Below are 23,468 nucleotides of genomic sequence, written 5' to 3'. Positions count from 1 at the left end.
ATGTAAGTTATTCTTGGAGAAATTATTATATGAACTAAGTATATTTTAAAATGAGCTATGATATGATGTTTCCGCACCTAATTATAAAGAAGAACTAGCAAGTTACTTGTGCATTCGCACGAGGCAGTATTTTTTGTAGTATGATTAATAACATATATATTTCTCGTGCATTCGACTGGATTAAAACACATATTTCCTAAACTATTGTTGGTTTCATGCATAGTCGAAACAGATGTTTCAAAAATATTAAACTGAAAATGATAAATAAACAACTATAAAATAAACAATTATAATAACAAAAAGTTTTGATATTAATTACCTCAAATTAAACAATGATATATACTGTCAATGTACACCGTTTATGACTCAAAAAACCAAAAATTAACAAAATAAATACATGTTTACAACATGTGTAAAGGGGCCATGGTAGCAAAAAATATGGTCATGCATGCGACTGCAGAACCATCCAAAATATATACATAAAACATAAATAATCATTCATTTTTCAAAGTGCTCATTAGTCGAACAAACTCGACCAGGATTGTTGTAAAATTAAAAACAAAAACAAATAAATTATAGCTCCATTAAAAAAACAATTATCATGGTTGGTAATGAAAGTGAAACCAACAACACAATACAATTAACAGAAATGATTAACAAAAATGAAATAGATTCAAATATATAATAGAATAAAAAATATGAAGAGATGCAAGTTACATCATGAAGCAAAAATACTTTGGTAAATGAAGAGTTAACATCAATCAGTGTTATTTTGGTCATGAAAATAAACAAATGCTTTAATAGGTAATAACTGAAAAGTCATATATAATAAGTAATTGTGCATATTTTAAAATGATGAAGAGTTATTATTGATGATATCAATTTATGTAAAAGTCATATATATTGGTGTTATTATTATTCATTAATTAAGCAAAGGATAGGAAATGTCAAATATGTATGAATTGACTTTGATCATGTATGGTAGGGTGTATGGTAGGAAGTAGAGCCTTTTAGGAGGGAAGTTTTTTGTTGAGAGCTTGACACGTGACATCAAGCTTATTTTCTTATATCGTTATAGATAAGTGTTATTGATACATGCAGCTTACGCATACACTTTATACCTTAAACACAAAAGCATAGATTTTGTTGTGAATTCTACTATTCAAATAGGAAGAAAATGGATGTCCTCAACCGTGTTTCATTCCCTGTCCCAAACCAATCATGTATTAATATATGAATAAAATAAATTTTTTTAAAAACAAAACATAATAAAATTGAGTAATTTGATTGACTTGGGACATGGGGTGAGACATTATTTAGAACAACTAATTTCCATCTTTCAAATAGAATTACACTAATTGTTAATATTTATATACATATAATATATTATTTATTACTTATTATATTAACTTTTTAAAAAGTCAATTAAATATAAATAATATATAATAGCATATATAATTCATTGTTTTTATATACATTTTTTTCACCAACAAAAAATGATTTTTCTAATATTATAATAACATTATTTTCATATACACTTAAATTTGGGACTCATTATATAAAGAAGAAGAGAATTTAGTGAAAAATACGTCTAGGTCCCACTCTACCATGTCCCAATTATTGCACTCTTTTATCATAAAATATAATATTTATATATTGTTAACTAAAAATTATAAACAATTATTACATTATCACCATTTATTTAAACTACTCTTTTTCATAAAAATGATTAAAATAATAGATAATAAGGTGATATATAAAACATATACAATCTGAATAAATACATCTTTTTCTCTTTATCATTCCTCCTTCCATCTCTTTCTATATATATTTGGAACCTTCTCTCAATCTTCCATCTCTCTCCCTCTTCTTTTTCATCCACTCAATCTCTTTCTCTCCTCACCATGCCAAAAGCTGTGAAGCTAATGAATCTCAAGTCATTACTCAAGAAATGGAACTCATTCGGCACAAGCCACAACCGCCACAGCGTCAGCGCCGTCGCCGACGATGAATCCTCTTCCTCCACATCAGACCTCCACCCTGTCTACGTCGGAAAGTCCCGCCGCCTCTACCGTGTCACCTCCGACGTCGTGGACCACCCACTCTTCCGGGAACTTGTGGAGAGGTCACGTGATGATGATGAACATCAACATAATAACATCAATGTAGCATGTGAGGTTGTTCTTTTTGAACACTTGATCTGGATGCTTCAGAATGTTGACCCGCAACCTGAATCTCTTCATGAACTCGTTGACTTCTATGCTTGCTAATGCTACCTCATCACTACCTCATTTGTATGAATAATAAGGTTAAAGGTTTTCGCAAGTCGTCACCAAAACTGTCGTTACAAAAACTATTACAGTAGAATCGACCATTGTTACGTACCGTAATAGTTTCTGAAATATTGATTTTGATGACGACTCCGGTAGAAATCTTTAACATTATATAATACTATATATATAAAATTAATACTTTATATTGTATTTGTGACTGTAATTTAATTAGTATGGACTAAGGTTAATTAGAGTGGTTTCATCATTCATCTTTGATACTAGACCACTCTTCTTTCCGTAAGTTGTTTACTTATAGTGTTGTACATATTTTCGAGTAATATTTCAATAACTTGGTTAGTTCACTTATAGATTTTAGAATGGAAGTGAGGGATGTTGAATTGGTTGTTGAACTATTGCTAAGATGATAAGCTTTGGAGAGTATAATCAATGTAGTGAATGGCATGTAGTACGCAATATAATGTAAGTGGTTGTTTTGTTCATTCCTTCTTGAAGAGATAATAATCTATTTCACCTCCTAAAATGTGCCTATGGATAAAGCATGTATGTATATTCATCATATACTCCCTCAATTACTTATATTTTGATGTTTTTCTTCTATTCCAAAAAACTAAATATTCAATTATACATTTTAATTATATTCTTATTTATTATATTTTATGCAGTTTAAATGTTGGAACTTCTTTTATAGATCCCCAAATGTGAATGTTTGATTATAACAAGAGAGTATTAATGGAATTGAGCACAAATTTGATTCACAAAGCCTCATATTGCTTAAGTAAAGAAAATGGAAGTTTACTACTTCTTCAAACTTTTTTGTACTCCTAAAAGTATATTCTCACTTTTTGGATAAATAACTATTATTATTTTGGATTTATAATTACATCTCTCATGAATTAAACTATTAACTTTTTGGTCTTTTTAATAATTTAATGGGTCTGACATCACTAAACAAATGCATTGTTTATGACTCTTTTTGTCGATTAACTAAGACTTATATTCCACCTGGCTATAGAAATTGATCGATTGTGTAGCCCGGGATGAGGTGGGGACTCATTTTACATGATCTCACATACTATATTCACTAAATGAAATATTCTTTTATAAATTAATTTAACAATCTTCATACACCTTAGATGCTGACACGTGTTATAAAACACCACTTAAAAATATATTTTGAAATATTTGTTAATTTTTTTATAGTATAAGATTAATTAATTTTAGATTAATTAATTTTAGATTAATTTTGTTGAATAATATATCATTAATTTTAATTTGAATCGTTACATCACCCGTAGTTATTCTAGAGACAAGGTAACATGCCTCGTGTACGTAGAAGCAAGGCCAACAAGTATTTTGTACTGAGTTGCTGGTCTAAATTCATGATGTATTCTGCAATTACTTTTTCAAAGTCACTTAAATGTCCCACTATTAAATATAGTATATATGACCATTCACAATATTCTTTAATAAAGAATCTTTATCCACTCAACCTAGTCAAATAAAATTATCTTATCTTACGGGTAATATTCCACTATTGAGTTCATATATACACCAGTAAATTATTCACTAAACATAGACTAACACTTTATTAATAAATTACTACATAACTGAAAACACTCATGAGTTGGTCAAGTAAATTATTTTATTTTTCTTGGTTGTTCGATTAGGAATAGAACATGCTAATTACATCTGAGCCACATACACTACTACTAAGAAATATATATAATATTAAGTATATAAAATATATCAAATTAATTAATCTGCAGCCAGAGGAACCTACAAAAGAAGTTTATATATTCTAAGACAGCAATGAAGTCAATCTCTTTTAAGCACCATAAAGCAAAACTTGTGCATACAAAAGTTGATGAGATTTTATTAAAATAAAGGGGTCTCATCAACTCTCAAATATTGTTAAATGATTATAATATATAGTAACTAATGATTAGGTAGTTAGAGATGCCCTTGTTTTTCCTTACATAGCTTACACGCTCCCCGTAGGGTTTTGTTGCTTAGTATTGGAAAGAAAGAAAAGAGAGCTTTTGGTTAATCTGATTGAGGATTTTAGATTGAGAATTAAGTGGATGGCACGTAAGTCGTTTAGTACACGCATTAGTATCTTTAAGCTGTATGAAAACGCGTTGCCAAGGTGCCATTGCCACCCCATAAAAGCATTTGTTGCATGATATACTTCAACACCACAACAATATTTGAGTTATGTGATGTTAGTATACCCAACAATTAGGAATGGGACAACGGGGCCGGGCGGGGTCGAGTTTGTACACATCCGAACCCGAAATTCAAAACTCAAACTCAAATTCAATAGGATTGAAAATAAAGATATCATCCTGAACCCGAAAAAACCCAAAAATTATAAATTTATTAAAGAAAGTATAATATCATTTTTGTTTCATTTTTCTCTAGCATTTTTATTTTCTCTTGTATTATTTCATTTCTTTTATGTTTGAAGATCGAATAGTATGTAAAGTCAAATTAGAAATTAAAAACAATTAACATATGATATAAATTTCAAATTTAAATTGAATTACATTAGACCTATTGCCGATACTAAGTAGCAGCCAAAAATTTGTATTCATTTTTCATGATATTATGCATGGATCAGATATATCATGGCGAATTCTTCAGATTCCATTGCGGAAGACACAATTTAATATGATAAGTGAAATTTCGAGTAAGTGTTTACACAATCTTCTTCTGTTCGAAGAAATTATTCATCAAAATAATGAGTCACCATTGATATCAACACATCTGAGATCGCTAAATGTTAGGGAGTTCCTCTATTCTATTCTTTTTTCTTCTTCTTGTTGTTGGATATCTCGTTCATACACATCTTGTCTTTGTTTCCCGAGCCTATAGTGAGTTACACATAAAGTTCGAAAATGTCAAATCTTTGTGATGATTCCATCATACATGATTTGGACAGGTTCGGGTTCGAGTCTTTGCTATATCAAACTCGAAAATTAAACTCAGGTAAAACTCGAACCCAATCACATCAGGTTTTCCCCGTTAAACTCGGGTTCAGTTTGGGTGGGTACCCACAAGTTTGATTTTCATTGTCATCCCTACAAACAATGATGATTTAGAAAATAAAAGAGTTATTAGAAACATTAGTTATGTATGGATTAGTATTCGCCCATTGAGAAATGTTTCAAAAAACAAAGATAAATACAATTTTTAATAATATATTTACCTTTTTAATTACAATAAAATTATACTTTATTAAAAAACAAACGGAGAAAATCTCCATGCATTTGTTTATCCAGTAATAAAGAAGATATGTGTTGGTTAAGTTTTTATTGCTCTTAATTAAAATTGTGATATTTTATCTTGGTTACCTAATGGCACATAAGAATACATCAATAGTTGGCAATTAACAATCTTTGTTTGTCTTAAAAGGGTGGGTTTTGAACTTTGGAACTTTGAACATAATGAAGTTGAACACCTTGCCAGCTATTGTATAGTGTAATAGTAGTGTCTTGAAAATTTAGAAGTAATCACCTACTTCCCATCATTAGAATACTCTAAAAGTAAAAGGAACAGAAGATTCAGAAGAAGGGATAATGAATAAAAGGAAGATGAACATAAAATAAAAGGAAAACAAAGTAGGCAGACAATGGAAGGAAATTTAGTTTAGTGGAATGGTTCCTCGAGTAGGGTCAAGTAAATGAGTATGGTATATAAAAACAATTTTTACAACAACAAAAAATAATCATTTTCAAACCAAACAAAAGTTCAGTTTTCTTTATTTGTGAGTAGATATTATTCTATAATCTATTGTATTTGTATTTATCATGGAGAGTACTTTGTTATGATAATTGCATCTCCTACAACTAAATATGGAGGTTTTCTGATACAAACATCAAGATGAACTACTACATTAAACTTTTTATTGTTGGAGAAGATCTCGTACCCTAATAAATGAGGTATTGTGATACTTAAGTCGTTAAAGAAATAGTGGTCGTGTGATGTTACCCCTTTCTTTATGATCCAACTTTTGTGTAGTAAATTTAGATGTAAAAGTGTCTAGCTATTTATCTATTAATTTAAGATCTAACTTTTGATTTTTGTTTTGTATAGACCGATAATATATTTATGATTGACAATTCACAATGAAAACATCCACAATATAATGAGAAAATTGGGTATAGTTGACATTTTATACGAAATCATTATTCTCTCCACTTTCTCCCCAAATTAGTCTATCCCATACATTTTTCATTCTCTCCTCTATTTTTCTCTTCCCAACCAAAGATGAGAAATCCTCTCTCTCTTCAATCTCTCTCATTCTTTTCTTTCCACTCTTACTCTATCACCAAATGAAGGCTTATGCTCCATTTGGTAGAATAGAAAGATGAAAGAAAGAAAAGGAGGGAAGAGAGATTGAAGAGAAATAAACTTTTTCCCTCCTTTGGTTTAGAGGGGAGGATGGAAAGAGAGAAAGAAAAGTTAGGTGGAGCCCAAACTTTCTGTTTCTCTTCAACTTTGGAGAGAAAATGAAATAATGATGTATTGTTCTAAATTATATTCCAAATTTTGTTATGTACGAATGATAATGAAAAAAAAATAGAAAAAAATAATAATTAATATTTAATTTTTTAATTGATATAATATGTTTTCATTATTGTGGGATAAGATTTATAACATTGTTTGGGATAACATATCTCTCTTCAAAATGTTTCATATAAATCTTTCTCTTCTCTTTCTCTTCTTTTTATCTCAAACCAAACAATATAAAAATCTACTATATTTCTCATCTATTTCTCTCTTTCTAGTCTCTTTCTCACATATTTCTTTCTTTCTTACTTTCTCTTATATAACCAAATGAAGCCTTAGTGTCCAAAGTATAAGCAACCAACACTAATTGGGCCAGATCTTCTATGGGCCAAAGTAATTGGGCTTTAGGAATGTGGGCCTTTGAACCCTGAAATCTCAAACAATGGCTCTGGTTCTGTTCTTCTGATTGCACTGCTTCTTCTCCATTACTTGCCTCCTCTTTCTTCAACCTCTTTCATTCATACGTGGATCTATTTTTCACCTCTCATCTCATTTCTTCAACTTTCTAATTTATTCATAATTTCAATTTAATCCACTTTCCCCAATATATTCCATTTCAGGGTTTTATTTAAACCCCATTATGCTAATTTCAAGAGTAGTAAAACTTGGAGCATGCCTCGCTAAAAATCTCTCCACAAGTACATCTCTATAGTTTTCTTTTTACCAATTTTTGTATGTTTAGTATTTGCTTGTTATTATAATTTGTGTAACATTATGAGAATATGTTATTGCATTAAATTTATTATTCTAATTATCTTTTTTTTATTTTATTTCTTTCACTTTTACAGGGAATTGTGCTGCTATGTCTAGATCAACGTATATTCAAAGCACCACCAACCACCACATGCAACCTCCGGTTAGTAATTTCAAAAAACAAACATGATTGGAATGTGTCCAGAATTTGAATTGTGTTTATGTTTTTTTTTCCTTAGTGAAGTTTAAGGATTTTTTGGTACTTGTGAAGTTTAAGGTTTTTTTGGTACTTGTGAAGTTTGATAAGCTATGACGGTTAAGTGTGTTCTAAAGCGTTGTATAAAATTAGATTGCTGTTTACAGTGTTACATAATGTGTTGGTTTAGCTTCATATGTTGCTCTTACTAACAGGGATTTGGTTTGAGATTGATTCTATTTTGAGAAGTTTTTAGTATATTGATAAGGGGGATAAACCAAAAGTATGGTATGTTTATTGAATGATTACGTTTGAAGAAGGAATTTTCTAGGGAGCAAGGGAGGAGAGATTCCAAAATTAGGGGTTTATAATGCTTACGTTTTAACATTTTGTCAAATTGCTAGTTTGAGGGTGAGCTTTGGCGCAACGGTAAGGTTGCTTGCCTTGTGACTGAAGGTCATGAGTTCAAATCCTGGAAACACTCCCTTCACTTGTGAGGATAGAGCTGCATATATCTGTCCTCCCCATACTTCATTAGGTGAGAGCCTCGTGCTCTCGTGCTCTGGGGCGCCTAGTAGTTGGCAACTTGCCAGTTTTGTTGGAAAATGTTTGTGGATTCCGTAAATATTAAAAATTGTAGATGTGCAAATGCTTATAGATTATTGGAGAAATAGTTTTATTGAATTTTTTCTTTTTATGCCATTGGTTTATGTTTATCTCTGATTTCAAATGTGTAATTTTTTTTCTTCTCTACATCAACAGCTTTCATTTACGATGTTATACAATGGAGCCATGATTAAAAAGCATAATTTCTTTTCAACGTTGACTGCTAACAACACATCCGAGGAAGGGAGTGAACAAAAAGAAACGTAAGTTCTTTTTCTTTTGACGTGTCAGTTTCTGTGGTAGTATGCTGTTCTCTCGTAAACATGTCAGGATTCCAAAAACAGTAATATTGTGTTAGATCACTTTGGATACAGAATCATTGTTGATGATCTAGATCATTTAACCATTGCTTTGTTAAGATTCCCGGAACTTATCTGAAAAGTTATTGCTTATTATAAGAATCCTTTGAAAAATTGGGAATCTCAATGACACACAGATGAATGAACTTTATTCACACACAAAATATAAATGATTTGAAAATAGTAGTTATGGGCCTCAATTGTTGCATCAGGTTATAGTCCTGTGAAATATTTTTCATTCCATGTCTCATGTCAGATGGAAAGAAGATACCTAACAACTTGCCTTAAGACAGATAGTTCAATTTCTGCAAAGTGCATCATGTGTGTATGATTTATCAGTTAACTAATTGAATTGTAGAACGGATAGCACCTTTGAATTGCATTTGAGCACTTTATCTTTGCCATCATTCAAAAGAAAAATGCACATTTGTCTGGCTGCTCCTTACACTTTGATACAACTTTATGCAGGATATCTGTAACTTTTGTTGATAAGGATGGTGATGAAAATCATATTAAAGTCCCTATTGGAATGTCTATGTTAGAAGCTGCACATGAAAACGATATTGAACTTGAAGGTGGCGTTCTACTCTGTCACAGTTTCACCAGAATTCATTTCTTCTGATTACTTTTTATTTTTATGTTTGGTATAGCACAATGGCTTTATTTAAACCAAGTAGTCAACCTCATCTAATGGGATAAGTTATGTTATTGTTGTTGATCTTTCTAATATAGCCTATTTTGGGTGTTGCTTTGCTCAATTTTCAATGTATGTTTATCCTTGTCATGTGCCCTCTATTTGATTGAAATTTGATGCTTGTGTCATAACACTTCAATTTTGAATTTGCATCCTCTCAAGCTTCTTGATTTAGATTATATCTCTTCTTTCCAAAGTTAATTTCTTACTTGACGGTGTTGCAGGAGCATGTGAGGGCTCACTTGCATGTTCAACTTGTCATGTTATAGTGATGGTATGCCATGGAAAATACTGCTTTGAATTAGTTTTGTTGTTTTTCTGATATACCGTTTTCCATTTACATGACAGTCATATTGCTTAACCTTGTGCAGGACGTAGAATATTACAACAAACTGGAAGATGCAACTGATGAAGAAAATGACATGTTGGATCTAGCTTTTGGACTCAGTGAAACGTGGGCTTCTTTTCCATGAAATTTGGACTAGAAATTGTTCTTTTATGTTTTTGTCCTCTCTGTTTCCTTGTATACTAATTTTGGCAGTTGTGCAGATCACGTTTGGGTTGCCAAGTGATTGCTAAACCTGAACTTGATGGAATTCGTTTAGCTATTCCTGCTGCCACTCGGAACTTCGCTGTTGATGGATATGTGCCAAAACCACACTAAAAAGGTTTGGTGCAAAGGAAGTGGCTGTCAGTTTTGCAGCTTCATACCAAGTTTGATAAATGAGCATTTACCTATTGATCCTGGGCATTATTTTGTATTTGTATTGAAATTTTCATGGATAGGGAGCTCCTCTGTATGAGAAATCAAGTTGAAATTTAGGCTTGCTAGTGGCTACAATTGTTTGCCAATGAGTTACCATTAGGGCACTCTTAACACAGCCCTATTTTGTTTTCCATTCCTGAATGAATAAAAGAAAGCGGAAAAAGACTATCTTGGATTGAAACAAGTGATAGTTTATAGTTTCCTTTATGATTGGTAAATTGCGACTTGATTTTGAGTTTTAATCCAAAAACTAGGTTGATGATAGCATATTTGAATTGATAGTGCTTATCTGAATCAAAATTCAGGTATAGTGTGATAAAGCATTGCCCTGTTAGGGCTCAAACGTGAACTTTTTTTGTAATCATAATGCGTTGGTAGAAACCGTGAAGTGTACCAAAAAGACGATGTTTTAACGATGTAAGGTTCCACTGGATTCTCAGATGACCTAGAAGGTTAATAATTTGATTTAATGACACTTGTTGGGAGTGACAATTAGATACTTAACAAATATTAGTTTCTTGTTCATGTGGTGAGGGTATATGTTTTGTTATATGAACAAAAAAAATATGAAGTGCAGAGCAGATGCTTTCCACATTGAATAACTATTTTCTAGATCCTTACCTGTTCACCTAAACTGAACTCTAACTAACCAAATTAAAACCTATAAGGTGAAGAGAGAGTGGGGTGCAGGTGCATGGAGATTTCTAGTAGAGCATTGCCTGAAAGACTTGTGTTCTTGATAAAAATCGGGTGTTTTAGATCATGTTCAATACTCAGTTCCAACCAGAAAAGCATATCGATGAGACAGTATATTACTTAAAAAAAGCATTTAAAGTTCAATTTTTGTGTTCCATTCCATCCCCATTGGCCGGATTCAGAATCAGACAAGTGTTTAACTATGAGTTGTAGTCATTATAATTATGAGAGCCATATTTTCTGTCTTAAACATTGTAACATTTTATGTACTTATTGCTTTTGATTGGTTAGAAAAGTTAAACATAAATTAAAATTATATTAACTTTTTATTTTCTAACTAATGAAAATTAAGGGGCACGTACAATGTTTAGAATCAAATATGTGCTCCGTTAATTATGATAGCTTAGCTAATTTTGGATCCTTTGAGCTGAAGGATATGATAATATATCGTATTTTTCAACAGAGCAAATAGTTATGACCTCTTTGGATGGAAATTATGCTTCAATTATCTCAATTAAAGTCAAATTATTATCTTTTGGGTATCGTATGTTTAGCTTTCATTGATCTAGTGGCTATCCATTATAATTTTCTTTTTTTCTGGTTCCTTTTTGTGTCTACAATATTTAATAGTTCTGGTGTGTTATTTGAATTATTAGGTTTTATTTACTAGCGTGATTTTGAAAGAGAAGAGAAGGAATAATTTAGAAAACATCATCTTATTTAAAAGTTGAATGAAAGAGATGAGAAGGTTTTGGAGGGTATTTCACATCCTTTAAAACCATCTGTGTTTATTTTTATAGTTTCCTTACTTTGAGGTTTTTTGGAGACAAAAATGTAAAAATACTTAAATATTTTTAGTAAAATTGTATAATTATATATTATTATTCATTTCTCATTTTTAGTTTACTTTTTCGTCTAAATTTCATACTACATAACAATAGAGATGATTGTCTTCCTTTCCTTTTTCATTCCTCCCCTTCCTAGCCTTTTAATAATATTTTCATTCTCTTTCAACCATAACTCCCAAATATAACTTTAAGTTTCCACAATCTTCATGATTTATGTGGACAATGTTACTATAACCTTAACACCATGTTTGGTTTGTGAGAGAAAATAAGAGGAAAGAAAACTTAAAGAATAAAAGTTGGAGGAAAGAAAAACAATAGAAAGTAGAATGTTTTTTTAGTTGTTTAGTATGAACGAAAAAGAGAAAACATAGAGAGGAAAATATATATAATGAGAAAAAATAACATAAATATCCATAATTAAATAGATATAAATAATAACATACAAATATTCACTTTTATTTTAGAATTAAATATTTCTATAAATAATAATGTATAAAAAATATATTTATATTAAATTAATTAATTAAAATATTATTTATAAAAATTTCAATGTCACTCGGTCTATTGTGTTTTTTATCCTATATATCATAGTACATCATCAATGATTTTATGAGTAAGATTGTAATTTTATATTGATGGTTGATTTCTCATTACTTTCTCTCCACATTGGTGTAGAAAAGTTTTTTGTGAGAACCACACAACATTTTTCTTTCTACCGTACTTTTCTTTGTAAACTAAAAAAGGGAAAACATATAAATTCATCAACTTTCTTCTCTTTTTTTTCCCTTCACTTTTCACCTCAACCAAGCATAGCCTAAAGTAGTTAGTATACCTACATTTACGAGACATGACTATACCTAGCTAAACTACATTTAGTCGATTGTTTTAAATTATGAACTTTGTCACGTATCTGTGGTGATCGTCATAATCATATCATATCCCCATTAAATTGTGATATTGAATGATAATGATATGGTCTCAGCGCTCTCGTCCCAGACTACTTTAGACCATACAAGATTAAAAAAAATTAATCAAAAAATTTGATATCCTAATAACCAATTAACCATAATTACTAATGCCACAATTTTTAGAGAATATTCCTTTCTAGGGTTATGATTTATGAACGATGATTGGTGCCAAAATTTGTGAGAGAAATATTTTGTTACAATCCAAAGTTTGGTAGATCAAGAGATGAATGTTTCTTTTAGTTGATCCTTATCACATTTTATGTCTAGAGCTAATTTTTTATTTAGTAGTTCTAGCAGTTAATTCTTGGTGAGCTATTTAAAACTTGATAGACTAATTTGATGACAATCTTTAAAATATTATGTCAATGGTACTGTATATTTGAAAAACTAAGTCAATAACCATATAATAATATGATGACAATTATGTACATGTCTCACTATTTATTATTGTGAAATGATCTTCACTCAACATTAAGTCATCCATCCAATCACATTAATACCCAATTACTAATGAGCAAATATATAGAAGTTAAAGTTAGAAAATACTTAACTTATGAAGTTATGATACATAAATAGAACCCTAGCTGAATATATCTTAAGCAATCAAATATGTGTGTCCCATGTGACACAAGTTTATATTTTTATTTTCCCAATATAGATCACATATGTGTATATGACTTTTTGCACTAAGGGGGTGTAAAAAAAAGTTCCCAAAAAACAAAGGCCCAAAAAGAATTTTAAGATTCTTAATAGCCCAAAGCCATATATATAATATATTTTTTGCCATATTTTGTTGCAGTGTTTGCATAAAACTTAGCTCCCACAGAAGCTGCTAGGGTTTTACTGAACCTTCATTCCAATGGAAGGCATTGAAATCGAAGAACCCTTATTTTCCATTCCCGAATCAAATAACGATTTCTGCAACTCAATTCTCTCTCGTTTCTCCAATTCCACCGATGAAATTCACCAACACCTCTGCGCCATCATTGGCGCCATGTCTCAGGAGCTTAAGGACCTGAACCTTCCTTCTACTCCAGTCGCTTACTTCAGTGCTACATGTTCCTCACTTGATCGCATTGCATCTGAACTAAACCCTTCCAAAAACGTCATCGTTTCACTTCTCACTATCTTATCACTTGTTATCGCTAGAGTTCCTCTTCCGGTGCTGAAGAAGCAGAGAGAGTTTTTGTCGGGTTTATTGGTGAGACTTCTTGGTCCTGAGTTAGATTCAGAGAGTGGCGTTATATCTGGATTGAAGTGCCTATCGTATTTGTTGATCAATAGGGATAGTGTCAATTGGTCTGATGTGTCTCCTTTGTTCAATGTCTTGTTGGTATTCCTTACTGATTCGCGACCAAAGGTATCGATTTCTAAACTTCAATTTTTATATTGGAAGTCTGAGTTTATTAAAATGTCCATGAAATTTGTGAATTGGAGCTTGCCATGCTGTAGGGTTAAGGGTGGAAACAGGCCAGGCCGCCTACCAGAGGCCTATTACCTGGCCTATAACAGGCCAGGCCAGGCTTTCTTCGTAAACAGGCCAGGCACAAGCTTTTTGAAAAGCCTATTTAGTTAAATAGGCCAGGCTGTAGGCCATCCAAAAGGCCTATTAAGCCTAACAGGCCGGCCTATTTAATTATATTATGTAATATGTTCATATTATACAATTTTAATATAAGTAATATTATTATACATATGTAATATTAATATAAAAAATATAATTTAATTGTTAGGGTTAGAAGAGTCTAATTAAAAGTAGGAATATTAACCTATCTAAATGTAGATATGATGACCTATTTCAAGATGATATAGTAAAACAGGCTTTTAAACAGGCTAACAGGCCAGGCCAGGCTTTTAAACAGGCCAGGCCTAGGCTTTGAACTTTTTTTTAAACAGGCAGCTAACAGGCCAGGCTCAGGCTCCTACATACGATATAGGCTGGGCCTGTTTAAGGCAAAGCCTGGCCTGGCCTGTTTCCACCCTTATGTAGGGTGTAGGGTATATCTGAGAGTGATTTCTCCTTTTAGGGTGCGATTCGGTATATAGCTTAATTAAGTACTTATTCCATAGTCAATACAAAGATATTATTTGAAGCCCAAATAAACTATATAAGCTATTCCAAACTCCCCTTTAACAGGACTAGGATTATAGAAGGTAATTTTACATTACCTTTGGATTAGTCTTTCCTAGTGTTTAGTCTTCCATCATCATCATTTTTATTTTATGAAAGGTATAAAATTTCCCAATGGCATTTCAAAGTGACATTTTGTATGTATAACTTTTTTGTTTTTTTATTGATATGTCCAGTGTTTTAATGTTACTGTGATTGCGGTCACTGCGGCCATTGTGGTATGAATTACTTTGTGAATAAAGATTTTTTTTTAAATCAATGCGGCCCAAATGTGGACCGATGCGGTTGCGTTGTGGCCCATCGTGGTCACATCATTGTGATTCGTTGTCACACTGCAATTGCGGTGTGATGCGATTATGGCTGTCACCGCAACCGCAATATTATGGTCGCATCACGTGTGATACAGTCCATGATTTGAAACATTGGATATGTCCATAATATTATGAATTAGAAACGAAGAAAGTAGGTAATAGCGTTAACAATCTGCACAGTTTTAATTTGTTGAGGTGGGAAATTAAAGTACTGATGGGTGCAAGGGAAGAATGTTATTTGTCAAGGAAGGTTACATGGGTTCTGATTAAGGATGCACAGTGACTACTTGCTAGACTATAGTATATACTTGAATCTTGTGTGCTGACTAGATATTTGAACAGGTCAGAAGGCAATCTCATTTGTGCCTCCGTGATGTCTTATTAAACTTTCAAAATTCATCATTACTGGCATCTGCAAGTGAAGGTGTCACAAGCCAACTAGAAAGGCTTCTTCTGTTTGTTGGTGGAGCAAACACTAGTGCTGGTGAAGGAAATAAGGGAGCCCAACAAATTCTGTTTATTCTTGATGCTTTGAAAGAATGTATTCCTTTATTGTCACTGAAATACAAAACTAATATTCTTAAGTACTTCAAAACGCTCTTAGATTTGCGTCAACCCTTAGTTACGAGGCGCATAACAGATGGGTTGAGTTTCCTTTGTCATTACCCAGCATATGAAGTTTCCCCTGAAGCACTACTTGAGCTGTTAAGCTCATTGGCTCTTTCTATATCATCAAATGAGACGACTGGAGATGGAATGACTGTTACTGCTCGCTTGCTTGATTCTGGAATGAATAAAGTTTATTCTCTTAACAGGCAAATATGCGTAATTAAGCTCCCTGTTGTTTTTATTGCTCTGAAGGGTAAGATACTGTGAATCATGTGTGCACCATATTTGCAAATGCAATTATTGAAGTATACATTTTACCTTTATATGTGCAGATATTTTGGCATCTGAACATGAAGAGGCCATATATGCAGCCACTGATGCACTCAAGAGCATGATAAATTCTTGTATTGATGAAAGTTTGATTAAACAGGGAGTGGATCAGATATCTTTGACAGATAATAAAGACGAGCGGAGGTCAGGGCCAACCATCATTGAAAAAATTTGTGTAACTATTGAGAGTTTGCTTGATTACCACTATGCTGCTGTCTGGGACAGAGTATTTCAAGTTGTTTCAGCCTTGTTTTATAAATTAGGTATTTTGATTGCTGTCCAGTCTTGTTATACTTTATTGACTTATATAATTTGTTGGCTGGTCATCATATTTTGAAAGTGCAAGAAGTATTGTATCTTTGTCATCTCATTCTTCAAATGATCCCATTGTTAATGTTTGAGACTAATAATATTATCTATACAGGAACATATTCTCCTTATTTTATGAGAGGAATACTAAAAAACTTGGAAGAGGTGCAGAAGCTGCCTGATGAAGATTTTCCCTTCAGGAAACAGGTCTACTCATCTTTTGTATCACACTTAATTTTTTCCCACCATGCTAAATTAATTTAGAAATGATAATCTTATAGAAAGAGATTTGATAATTTTACTATGATCCTAGAGATTAAAACAAATTAGGTTGTGGTGTCAATCTCATCATTCAAGGTGATAAATGTGTCTATCCCATGTACCTGGGCATTTAATGGTGTCGATCGACGATCATGTGCCATTGGACGATTCACATGCCAATTGATGATAACAAAATATAGCAACTCAGTTTTGCAGTGTTTGTTTATTGCATTTCTTCTGATTTATATATTCAACATTTGTTGCAGAATTTGACTGTATCAGTTTTGACTTGTTGATTGTCTTAGTATTGCATACGATTCATATCCATTAGTTTTTGAAAAAAATAAAGGATACAAAATGTTCGAGATTCATATATAATAATCATAAAATATAATAAATATATAATTGCAAAATGCAAATCATAAAATCAAACTAAAAATATACTTCTTAGACATTACTTAATATTAAATAGAAATTGCAAGCCATTGTCTTCCAAGAATCCAAACTAATAACATGCTTCATAGATATTACCAAACATAAAGCAGAAATTGTGAACCATTGTCATAAAAGAACATTGCTTGTTGTATATCACTAAAAACATAAATAGTATCGATGAGTATCATCTGTGAAGAGACAATTTCTATTCAGTCCATTAATAGAAAATGCTGCAAAATGTATCTAAAGGTTGACAGTCGTGTATAAAAAATGTAACAAGGTAGCTATTTATTTTTAAAAATTAATTCAAGCGATACTGCTATATGTATTGATGAAGTATTAGATAGTAGACACCAATAAGTGAAGGAAATTGAAGTATCAATGCTTCATAGTTCTCATTGAAGAGTTTTTGAATTGTTTGATATTGTAACTATTTTGTGTGTCAAATGACTGATGTATTTTACATTCTACGGTGTGCAGCTGCATGAATGCCTTGGATCAGCTCTTGTTGCTGTGGGTCCTGAAACTTTGTTGTCCTTCATACCTCTGAATTTGGAAGTTGAAGACTTATCTGATGCAAATATTTGGCTTTTTCCAATTTTAAAACAATACATTGTTGGTGCGCGATTAATCTATTTTACAAAAGAAATTTTGCCCATGATTGAACGTGTTAGGGGGAAGGCTCGAAAGGTAAACAAAACATTTTATTGTTGATAAGGTGCAGTTTTATTCTTTTTGCAAAGTATTCATTTATTACTTGCTATCTCTTGCAGCTTGAGAATCGAGGTTTGATGGTCTCGTCAAGGAACGCTGATGCACTTGCTTACTCATTGTGGTCTTTGCTGCCTTCATTTTGCAACTATCCTTTAGACACTGCTGAAAGTTTCATGGTTTTGAAGGAACATTTATGCCATAAGTTAAAAGAAGATCATGACATTCGTGGAATAATATGCAGTAGTTTGCAGCTTCTGATTCAACAAAACAAGGATATTGTGGATGCAAATGGCAAGGATTCTACTGAGAAAGATGTGGTCAAGGAGCAAAATTTGGCACGTTATTCACAACAGGTTGCAACAAACAATTTGAATGTCCTGAAATCATCTTCTAAGAGCTTGCTAGATGCTTTGTCAGAAGTATTTCTGAAATCTAGAAAAGATGATGGTGGCTGTTTGCAGGTACAGAAACATGTAAATTTGTAATAGTTGCAGTGACATCCCCCATAATTTGAGAATGTATTCTGACAAACCATGAAACTAGAGTGTGCCATTTTGTGTACACACATAAATTACTGTAACATTAAAATTAAAATGTTTTTTATGTATTACTTACCAATTTTATGGAAGGGCTGAATCTTCTAATTTAATGAGTTTCTCTATTTCTTGAGAATTGGGTTGGTCCTTTCTTTATTAAATTTAATTTGTGCAAAAACTTTGTAGTGGTGATGATTTTTCTCCATTTGCAGCGCACAATAGGTGATATTGCTTCCATAGCAGATAAAGCGATGGTATCCAGTTTATTCATATACAGAATGAAGGAGCTTCGTAAACGCACACAAGCTGCCAGCAATGTTGACATTTCCACAAGTTTTAGTTCTATGCAGATTGATGATCCATTAAGTAATATGCCTCTATCAGTTGTCAGGTGTTGATAATCATCTATGTCTCTCTACTCTGTTTAAATTGTTTACTTGTAATGTTTATTTAGTCTATCACATTTGTGTTTTACTTTAATAACCTTATTTTCATGTTGGGTGTCTGCATTTATTTACTGTTTTTTGTTATTCCAGGGCGCTGTATCTTGATTTTGCAGTTTCACTGTTGCCTGGTTTAAATGCTAAAGAGATAAATACATTATTCCTTGCAATAAAGCCAGCATTGCAGGTTTGGTTGAGATTGTGTGCTTAAATTTTTATTTACAAGGATTTTCCTCAACCATTCTTCTAGTCGGGAAGTTGGATGATTGTAGTGGTTATCATCTGCAGGATGTTGAAAGTGTCATGCAGAAAAAAGCATACAAAGGACTTTCAATCATTTTCAGGGTATTTCTCTAGTTTTTATTTGATTTTCTCGGTAAATGACTTACAGTATATGTTTTACGTTTACGTAGTTACTTCATGCGAAATGTATTCATTTGGAATTTATTGGTTACATTGAGTCAATCATAATCATTGTTGCTGTTGTCATAGGTATGCATACTGTCAAGTAGTACAATTCCTTGGCTTTTATTTATCAGTGTACTTGTATGATGTTTTAGTTGCTGAAGTGATCATCAATGATTGTTATTATCTATAAGCTGTCTTTCTTGTGAAGTTAATTTAAAATTTGATGTTTGCACTGCTATGCTATTTCATGTTGGTAAGATTTTCTGCTGATGGATTTTTTTCTTCGCATTTTTCGTTACAGAGCTCAGATAGTTTTGTTTCGTCGAACATTGAGGAACTGCTTGGGCTTATGGTTGAAATTCTCCCTTCGTGCCATTTTTCTGCTAAACATCACAGGCTTGATTGCCTTTACTTCTTAATTGTCCATGTCTCAAATTCAAAGGTACTCAGGCTGGGATTTTTCTTTCTTGTTTGTTCCCTTGAGCCATATTTTTGTCGTGGCACATTTTGTATGTTGTATAATATTGACATATCAAGTATAAGCTGAAATAATAATAAAAAATTGTACATCCCACAGGATAATATGGAGGACAGGTGGCGAGAAATTGTTGGTTCGTTCCTAACTGAAATAGTACTTGCTCTGAAAGAGGTAACATGTTGATGTCAAAAGTTTCAAATCATGCGGAATAAGTTTGCAATGTCTTCTATTGTCTGTCATTTTTATTTCTTGTGCTGGCATATTTTAAGAAATTATGATATGCCCATTTGTTGCTTTTACACCGCTCGGTGCATACAATAGCACATCATGCAGGACTTCAAATTTTCACAAAGCATGAAAATAATTCTTCATAGGTTTTAAAGCTTCTTGTGTTGCCCTAGCAACACATGCCGAATTTTGCAATTTATTGTCTCATGCTGTGCATGCCATGACCAACATTTAAATGACGGCATTTGAATGGTGAATCCTAATGTCGGTGATCTTTGCTCATCAAACAGACTCATTGCCCCCTGATTCCCCATGCACTGACAGCCACAAATAGGAAATGTGTCCATTTCTATTTTAGATTTTGCTACTGTACAGTTGAATGTGTAAAGGCATAAACTTTAACAATCTATAGTCCAATATGGCTAGGTGTGCTTTATTATAAAAAATGTGTGGTTTTTAAAGTTCTTGCCGATGGCAAGTTAGTTGTTTGTACTTCTGAACATCAGTAGCATCAGTTCTTGGCAATGGAAATCCATGTTGCTTTACTTTCATTGGAAATGCTGGTCAGCCCTGTCTCCCCTCAGTCAATTTGTTACTGTTGCTAGTAGGGTAGTTGCTGTGACCAGTGGCACAGATGGCAGGCTAAATTGACTGTTAATAGTGTGTGGTGTGTTGGGAAAGGATGTTCTGTGTGACCATTACTTTTGGTTGTTGCTTGCTTCTGAATTCACTTTATAGTTCATGAAATTGATCTGGTTCTAAATGTGTGAAATTATCCTGGCAGTCTAATAAAAAAACAAGGAACAGGGCTTATGATACTCTCGTCCAAATTGGCCATGCATTTGGTGATGAGGAGAGAGGTGGAAACAAAGAAAACCTGTATCATTTTTTTAACATGGTAAATATCTCAACTGGTTTATTTAATGTAAAGCAATCAATATCATCCATTTCTTTATTTAATGTGATTTGATATAACCTTGAACTCATCATGCTTAAATTTGTATAATTTGTAAGTTGCCCATATGGAGTAATTTGTATATGTCCCGTTTTATGATCTCAGGTTGCAGGAGGCTTGGCTGGGGATACTCCTCATATGATAAGTTCAGCAGCCAAAGGCCTAGCTCGCTTGGCGTATGAATTCTCTGACCTTGTTTTAACTGCTCTTGATTGGCTACCATCCACATTTCTCCTTCTCCAGAGAAAAAATAAAGAGATAATTAAGGTTTGTTTCCTTCTATATTTTGTTGGTTAAATGCATTGCTGACTGAAGCGAAGTTATTTTCTTTACCTTATGAATTAAATGTTCCCTTTTCACTTCCTGTTGCAGGCTAATCTTGCTTTATTGAAGGTATTAGTAGCCAAATCACAAGCCGAAGGTTTGCAGGTGCACCTGAGGAACATGGTGGAAGGTTTGTTAAACTGGCAAGATAACACCAAAAATCATTTCAAAGGAAAGGTTGCTATTTTTGTTATCTTATGTGATTTTTTAGTGCAATTTCATTTATTTGTTGCTGATGGATGTTTTAGAATTGAGCTACTCGCACATATTGTCAACACTGAGATTCGTTTTACTTTTAGGTGAAAAATATTTTGGAAATGCTCGTTGCGAAGTGTGGTCTGGAGGCTGTTAAAGCAGTCATGCCTGAAGATCATATGAAACTTCTTTCCAACATACGCAAGGTAACAGCATTCCATTGTAATTTTTTACAGAGTAATATTTCTGGATTTTGAGTATTATCTTTATACAGATCAAGGAGCGAAAAGAGCGGAATCGTAGTGCTAAATCTGAGGAAGCTAGATCTCATTTTTCAAAAGCAACTACATCCAGGTAATAATTATGCATTTACATCTGGTGGTAAGTTAAAAAAGTGACACAGCAAAGGTGTTCTCAATTTGGCCCATTAGTAATCTTGATACGCCATGCTAAGTAGTGTGATTGATCTTATTATGATTTTAAATTTTTAATATTATTCATCATCGTAGACTTGGCCATTTTATTGTATACTCACTATACTATGCCATTTTGTAATTGCAAGTGACCTCTGGTACCTGCTTCATTTAATTCATTTTCAGGCAAAGTACGTGGAATCACACAAAACTTTTTTCGGACTTCGATGAAGATAGTGATGGTAGTGATTCAGGGTACCTGAATGGCAAGACAGTTTCTAGAAGGGGCAAGTCTTTACATCTCAAATCAGCAGCGTCTTCATCGGGGTAAGCTGTAGCTTTTAATTTGTACATTCTCCTCATGACTAGTTGGATTCTGTTGTTGCAATTTTGCTTGGATTAGAGATAATTGTAAGATAAGTGGGAAGAGCTCACGTTCTTGGATTTACACCTGATCTCAATTTTTCCTGGCAAAAATTGGAAGTGCTGAAAATGTTGAGAGATTTAATTTAACAGTTGATTGCAATTTATTCAATCATAAACAGACTCAAACTTATCCTAGCAAAAAGATTTATCCTGAAAATCAATTTTTGACTAAGTATGGTTGCTTGTTCTACATAGGCCAAAAAATACCAGACTAAAGAAGAATTTGCATGAGCACCTCTCTGACCAATCAGATGACGAGCCACTTGATTTACTAGATAAGCAGAAAACAAGGTCAGCTCTTAGATCATCAGATTATCTTAAAAGAAAGTCAAGGCCAGATGATGAGTTTGAGATAGATTCCGAAGGACGCTTGATTATTCACGAGGAAGGGGACAGAAAGATTGAAAAGCCTTCAGACCCTGATTTAGATATTAAGAGTGAGCGTGATAGTCACATCTCTGCGAAGTCAGGAACCAAAACCCAAAAGCGGAGAAGAACATCAGAGTCTGGGTGGGCTTACACTGGGAAAGAATATTCTAGCAAAAAAGCAGGTGGAGATGTGAAGAGGAAGGACAAGCTTGAACCCTATGCATATTGGCCACTTGATCGGAAAATGATGAGTCGTCGACCTCAGCTACGAGCTACGGCTAGGAAAGGCATGGCAAGTGTTGTAAGGATGACAAAGAAGCTTGAAGGCAAGAGTGCATCTGCTGCACTGTCCATAAAGGGTTTGAAACCAAGGACTCAAAAGAAAGGTAGCAATAAAAAATAAATGAGTAATTTGATTGTTACATCATGTTTTGTAGTATATCCTATATAGTTTATCATCAGGTGTTGTTATACCAATTTTGAAACTTCCTTTAATGTTCTGGTACAATAATGTTATTTATGACAATTTATTTTTTATTTGTGTTGTAGCACAATTTGTCTTACAAAATATTGAAGTTATATTACATGGCCAAATTTTTTATTATGTGTAATTTGTTTATGTTTCCAATTGAAGCAATTAACACTTCAAATATGTGAGTCTGTAAAATATTTGATCTGGCCGATATTTATGATGCACTATGAATTCATTTCACGCAATCAACAAATGAAGAGAATTGTTTTTGAAATGAGTATATTCTTTATTGAGAGTTGTATTTCATAGCTCTCAAGCCTTCCCCTTTCCTTCTTTCCCCTCTAAAATCTAACTCCCAAACTAACTTTAAGAAGTCAAGCCAATTTTTTTAATAAATAGGTGTGGTGATCTAAAATGTTTATGTAGCTT

The 23,468-nt window shown here is 32.7% G+C and overlaps 3 protein-coding genes across 4 annotated transcripts; all 3 read left to right on the top strand.

Annotated features, from left to right (window-relative positions):
- LOC109356482 (auxin-responsive protein SAUR50-like) lies at positions 1,837–2,635 on the top strand. The gene has a single exon (XM_019599797.1). The coding sequence runs from the start codon at positions 1,905–1,907 to the stop codon at positions 2,268–2,270; it is 366 nt and encodes a 121-aa protein (XP_019455342.1). The 5' UTR covers positions 1,837–1,904; the 3' UTR covers positions 2,271–2,635.
- On the top strand, positions 7,267–10,455 carry LOC109356462 (2Fe-2S ferredoxin-like). Of its 2 annotated transcripts, none has more exons than XM_019599785.1 (7): positions 7,267–7,504; positions 7,655–7,722; positions 8,509–8,624; positions 9,189–9,295; positions 9,639–9,688; positions 9,786–9,868; positions 9,964–10,455. In XM_019599785.1, exons 1-7 carry the CDS (start codon positions 7,447–7,449, stop codon positions 10,076–10,078), a joined length of 597 nt encoding a protein of 198 aa, XP_019455330.1. In that variant the 5' UTR covers positions 7,267–7,446; the 3' UTR covers positions 10,079–10,455. The 2 variants fall into 2 exon arrangements, with proteins under 2 accessions (XP_019455330.1, XP_019455336.1); XM_019599791.1 differs by having other exon boundaries at positions 7,269–7,504; positions 8,518–8,624.
- Positions 13,488–23,106, top strand: LOC109356452 (RRP12-like protein). The gene is made up of 18 exons (XM_019599776.1): positions 13,488–14,052; positions 15,477–15,996; positions 16,076–16,336; positions 16,498–16,589; positions 17,559–17,768; positions 17,852–18,253; positions 18,541–18,719; positions 18,865–18,958; positions 19,060–19,116; positions 19,481–19,621; positions 19,757–19,828; positions 20,670–20,783; positions 20,946–21,107; positions 21,213–21,341; positions 21,464–21,565; positions 21,634–21,713; positions 21,959–22,099; positions 22,394–23,106. Exons 1-18 carry the CDS (start codon positions 13,552–13,554, stop codon positions 22,968–22,970), a joined length of 3,834 nt encoding a protein of 1,277 aa, XP_019455321.1. The 5' UTR covers positions 13,488–13,551; the 3' UTR covers positions 22,971–23,106.

Source organism: Lupinus angustifolius, chromosome LG01 (genome assembly GCF_001865875.1).
Source record: "Lupinus angustifolius cultivar Tanjil chromosome LG01, LupAngTanjil_v1.0, whole genome shotgun sequence".
NCBI classification, from domain to species: Eukaryota; Viridiplantae; Streptophyta; class Magnoliopsida; order Fabales; family Fabaceae; genus Lupinus; species Lupinus angustifolius.
Note: the sequence above shows the minus strand (reverse complement) of the source record. Positions and strands in the feature narration are given on the sequence as shown.

Coding starts and splice junctions, on each gene's coding strand:
- LOC109356482 (XM_019599797.1), top strand. CDS start 1,905: ATGCCAAAAGCTGTGAAGCTAATGAATCTCAAGTCATTACTCAAGAAA.
- LOC109356462 (XM_019599785.1), top strand. CDS start 7,447: ATGCTAATTTCAAGAGTAGTAAAACTTGGAGCATGCCTCGCTAAAAAT. Junction 7,505..7,654: donor CGCTAAAAATCTCTCCACAA/GTACATCTCTAT, acceptor TCACTTTTACAG/GGAATTGTGCTGCTATGTCT. Junction 9,869..9,963: donor GCTTTTGGACTCAGTGAAAC/GTGGGCTTCTTT, acceptor GCAGTTGTGCAG/ATCACGTTTGGGTTGCCAAG.
- LOC109356452 (XM_019599776.1), top strand. CDS start 13,552: ATGGAAGGCATTGAAATCGAAGAACCCTTATTTTCCATTCCCGAATCA. Junction 14,053..15,476: donor TTACTGATTCGCGACCAAAG/GTATCGATTTCT, acceptor ATATTTGAACAG/GTCAGAAGGCAATCTCATTT. Junction 21,714..21,958: donor TCAAAAGCAACTACATCCAG/GTAATAATTATG, acceptor ATTCATTTTCAG/GCAAAGTACGTGGAATCACA.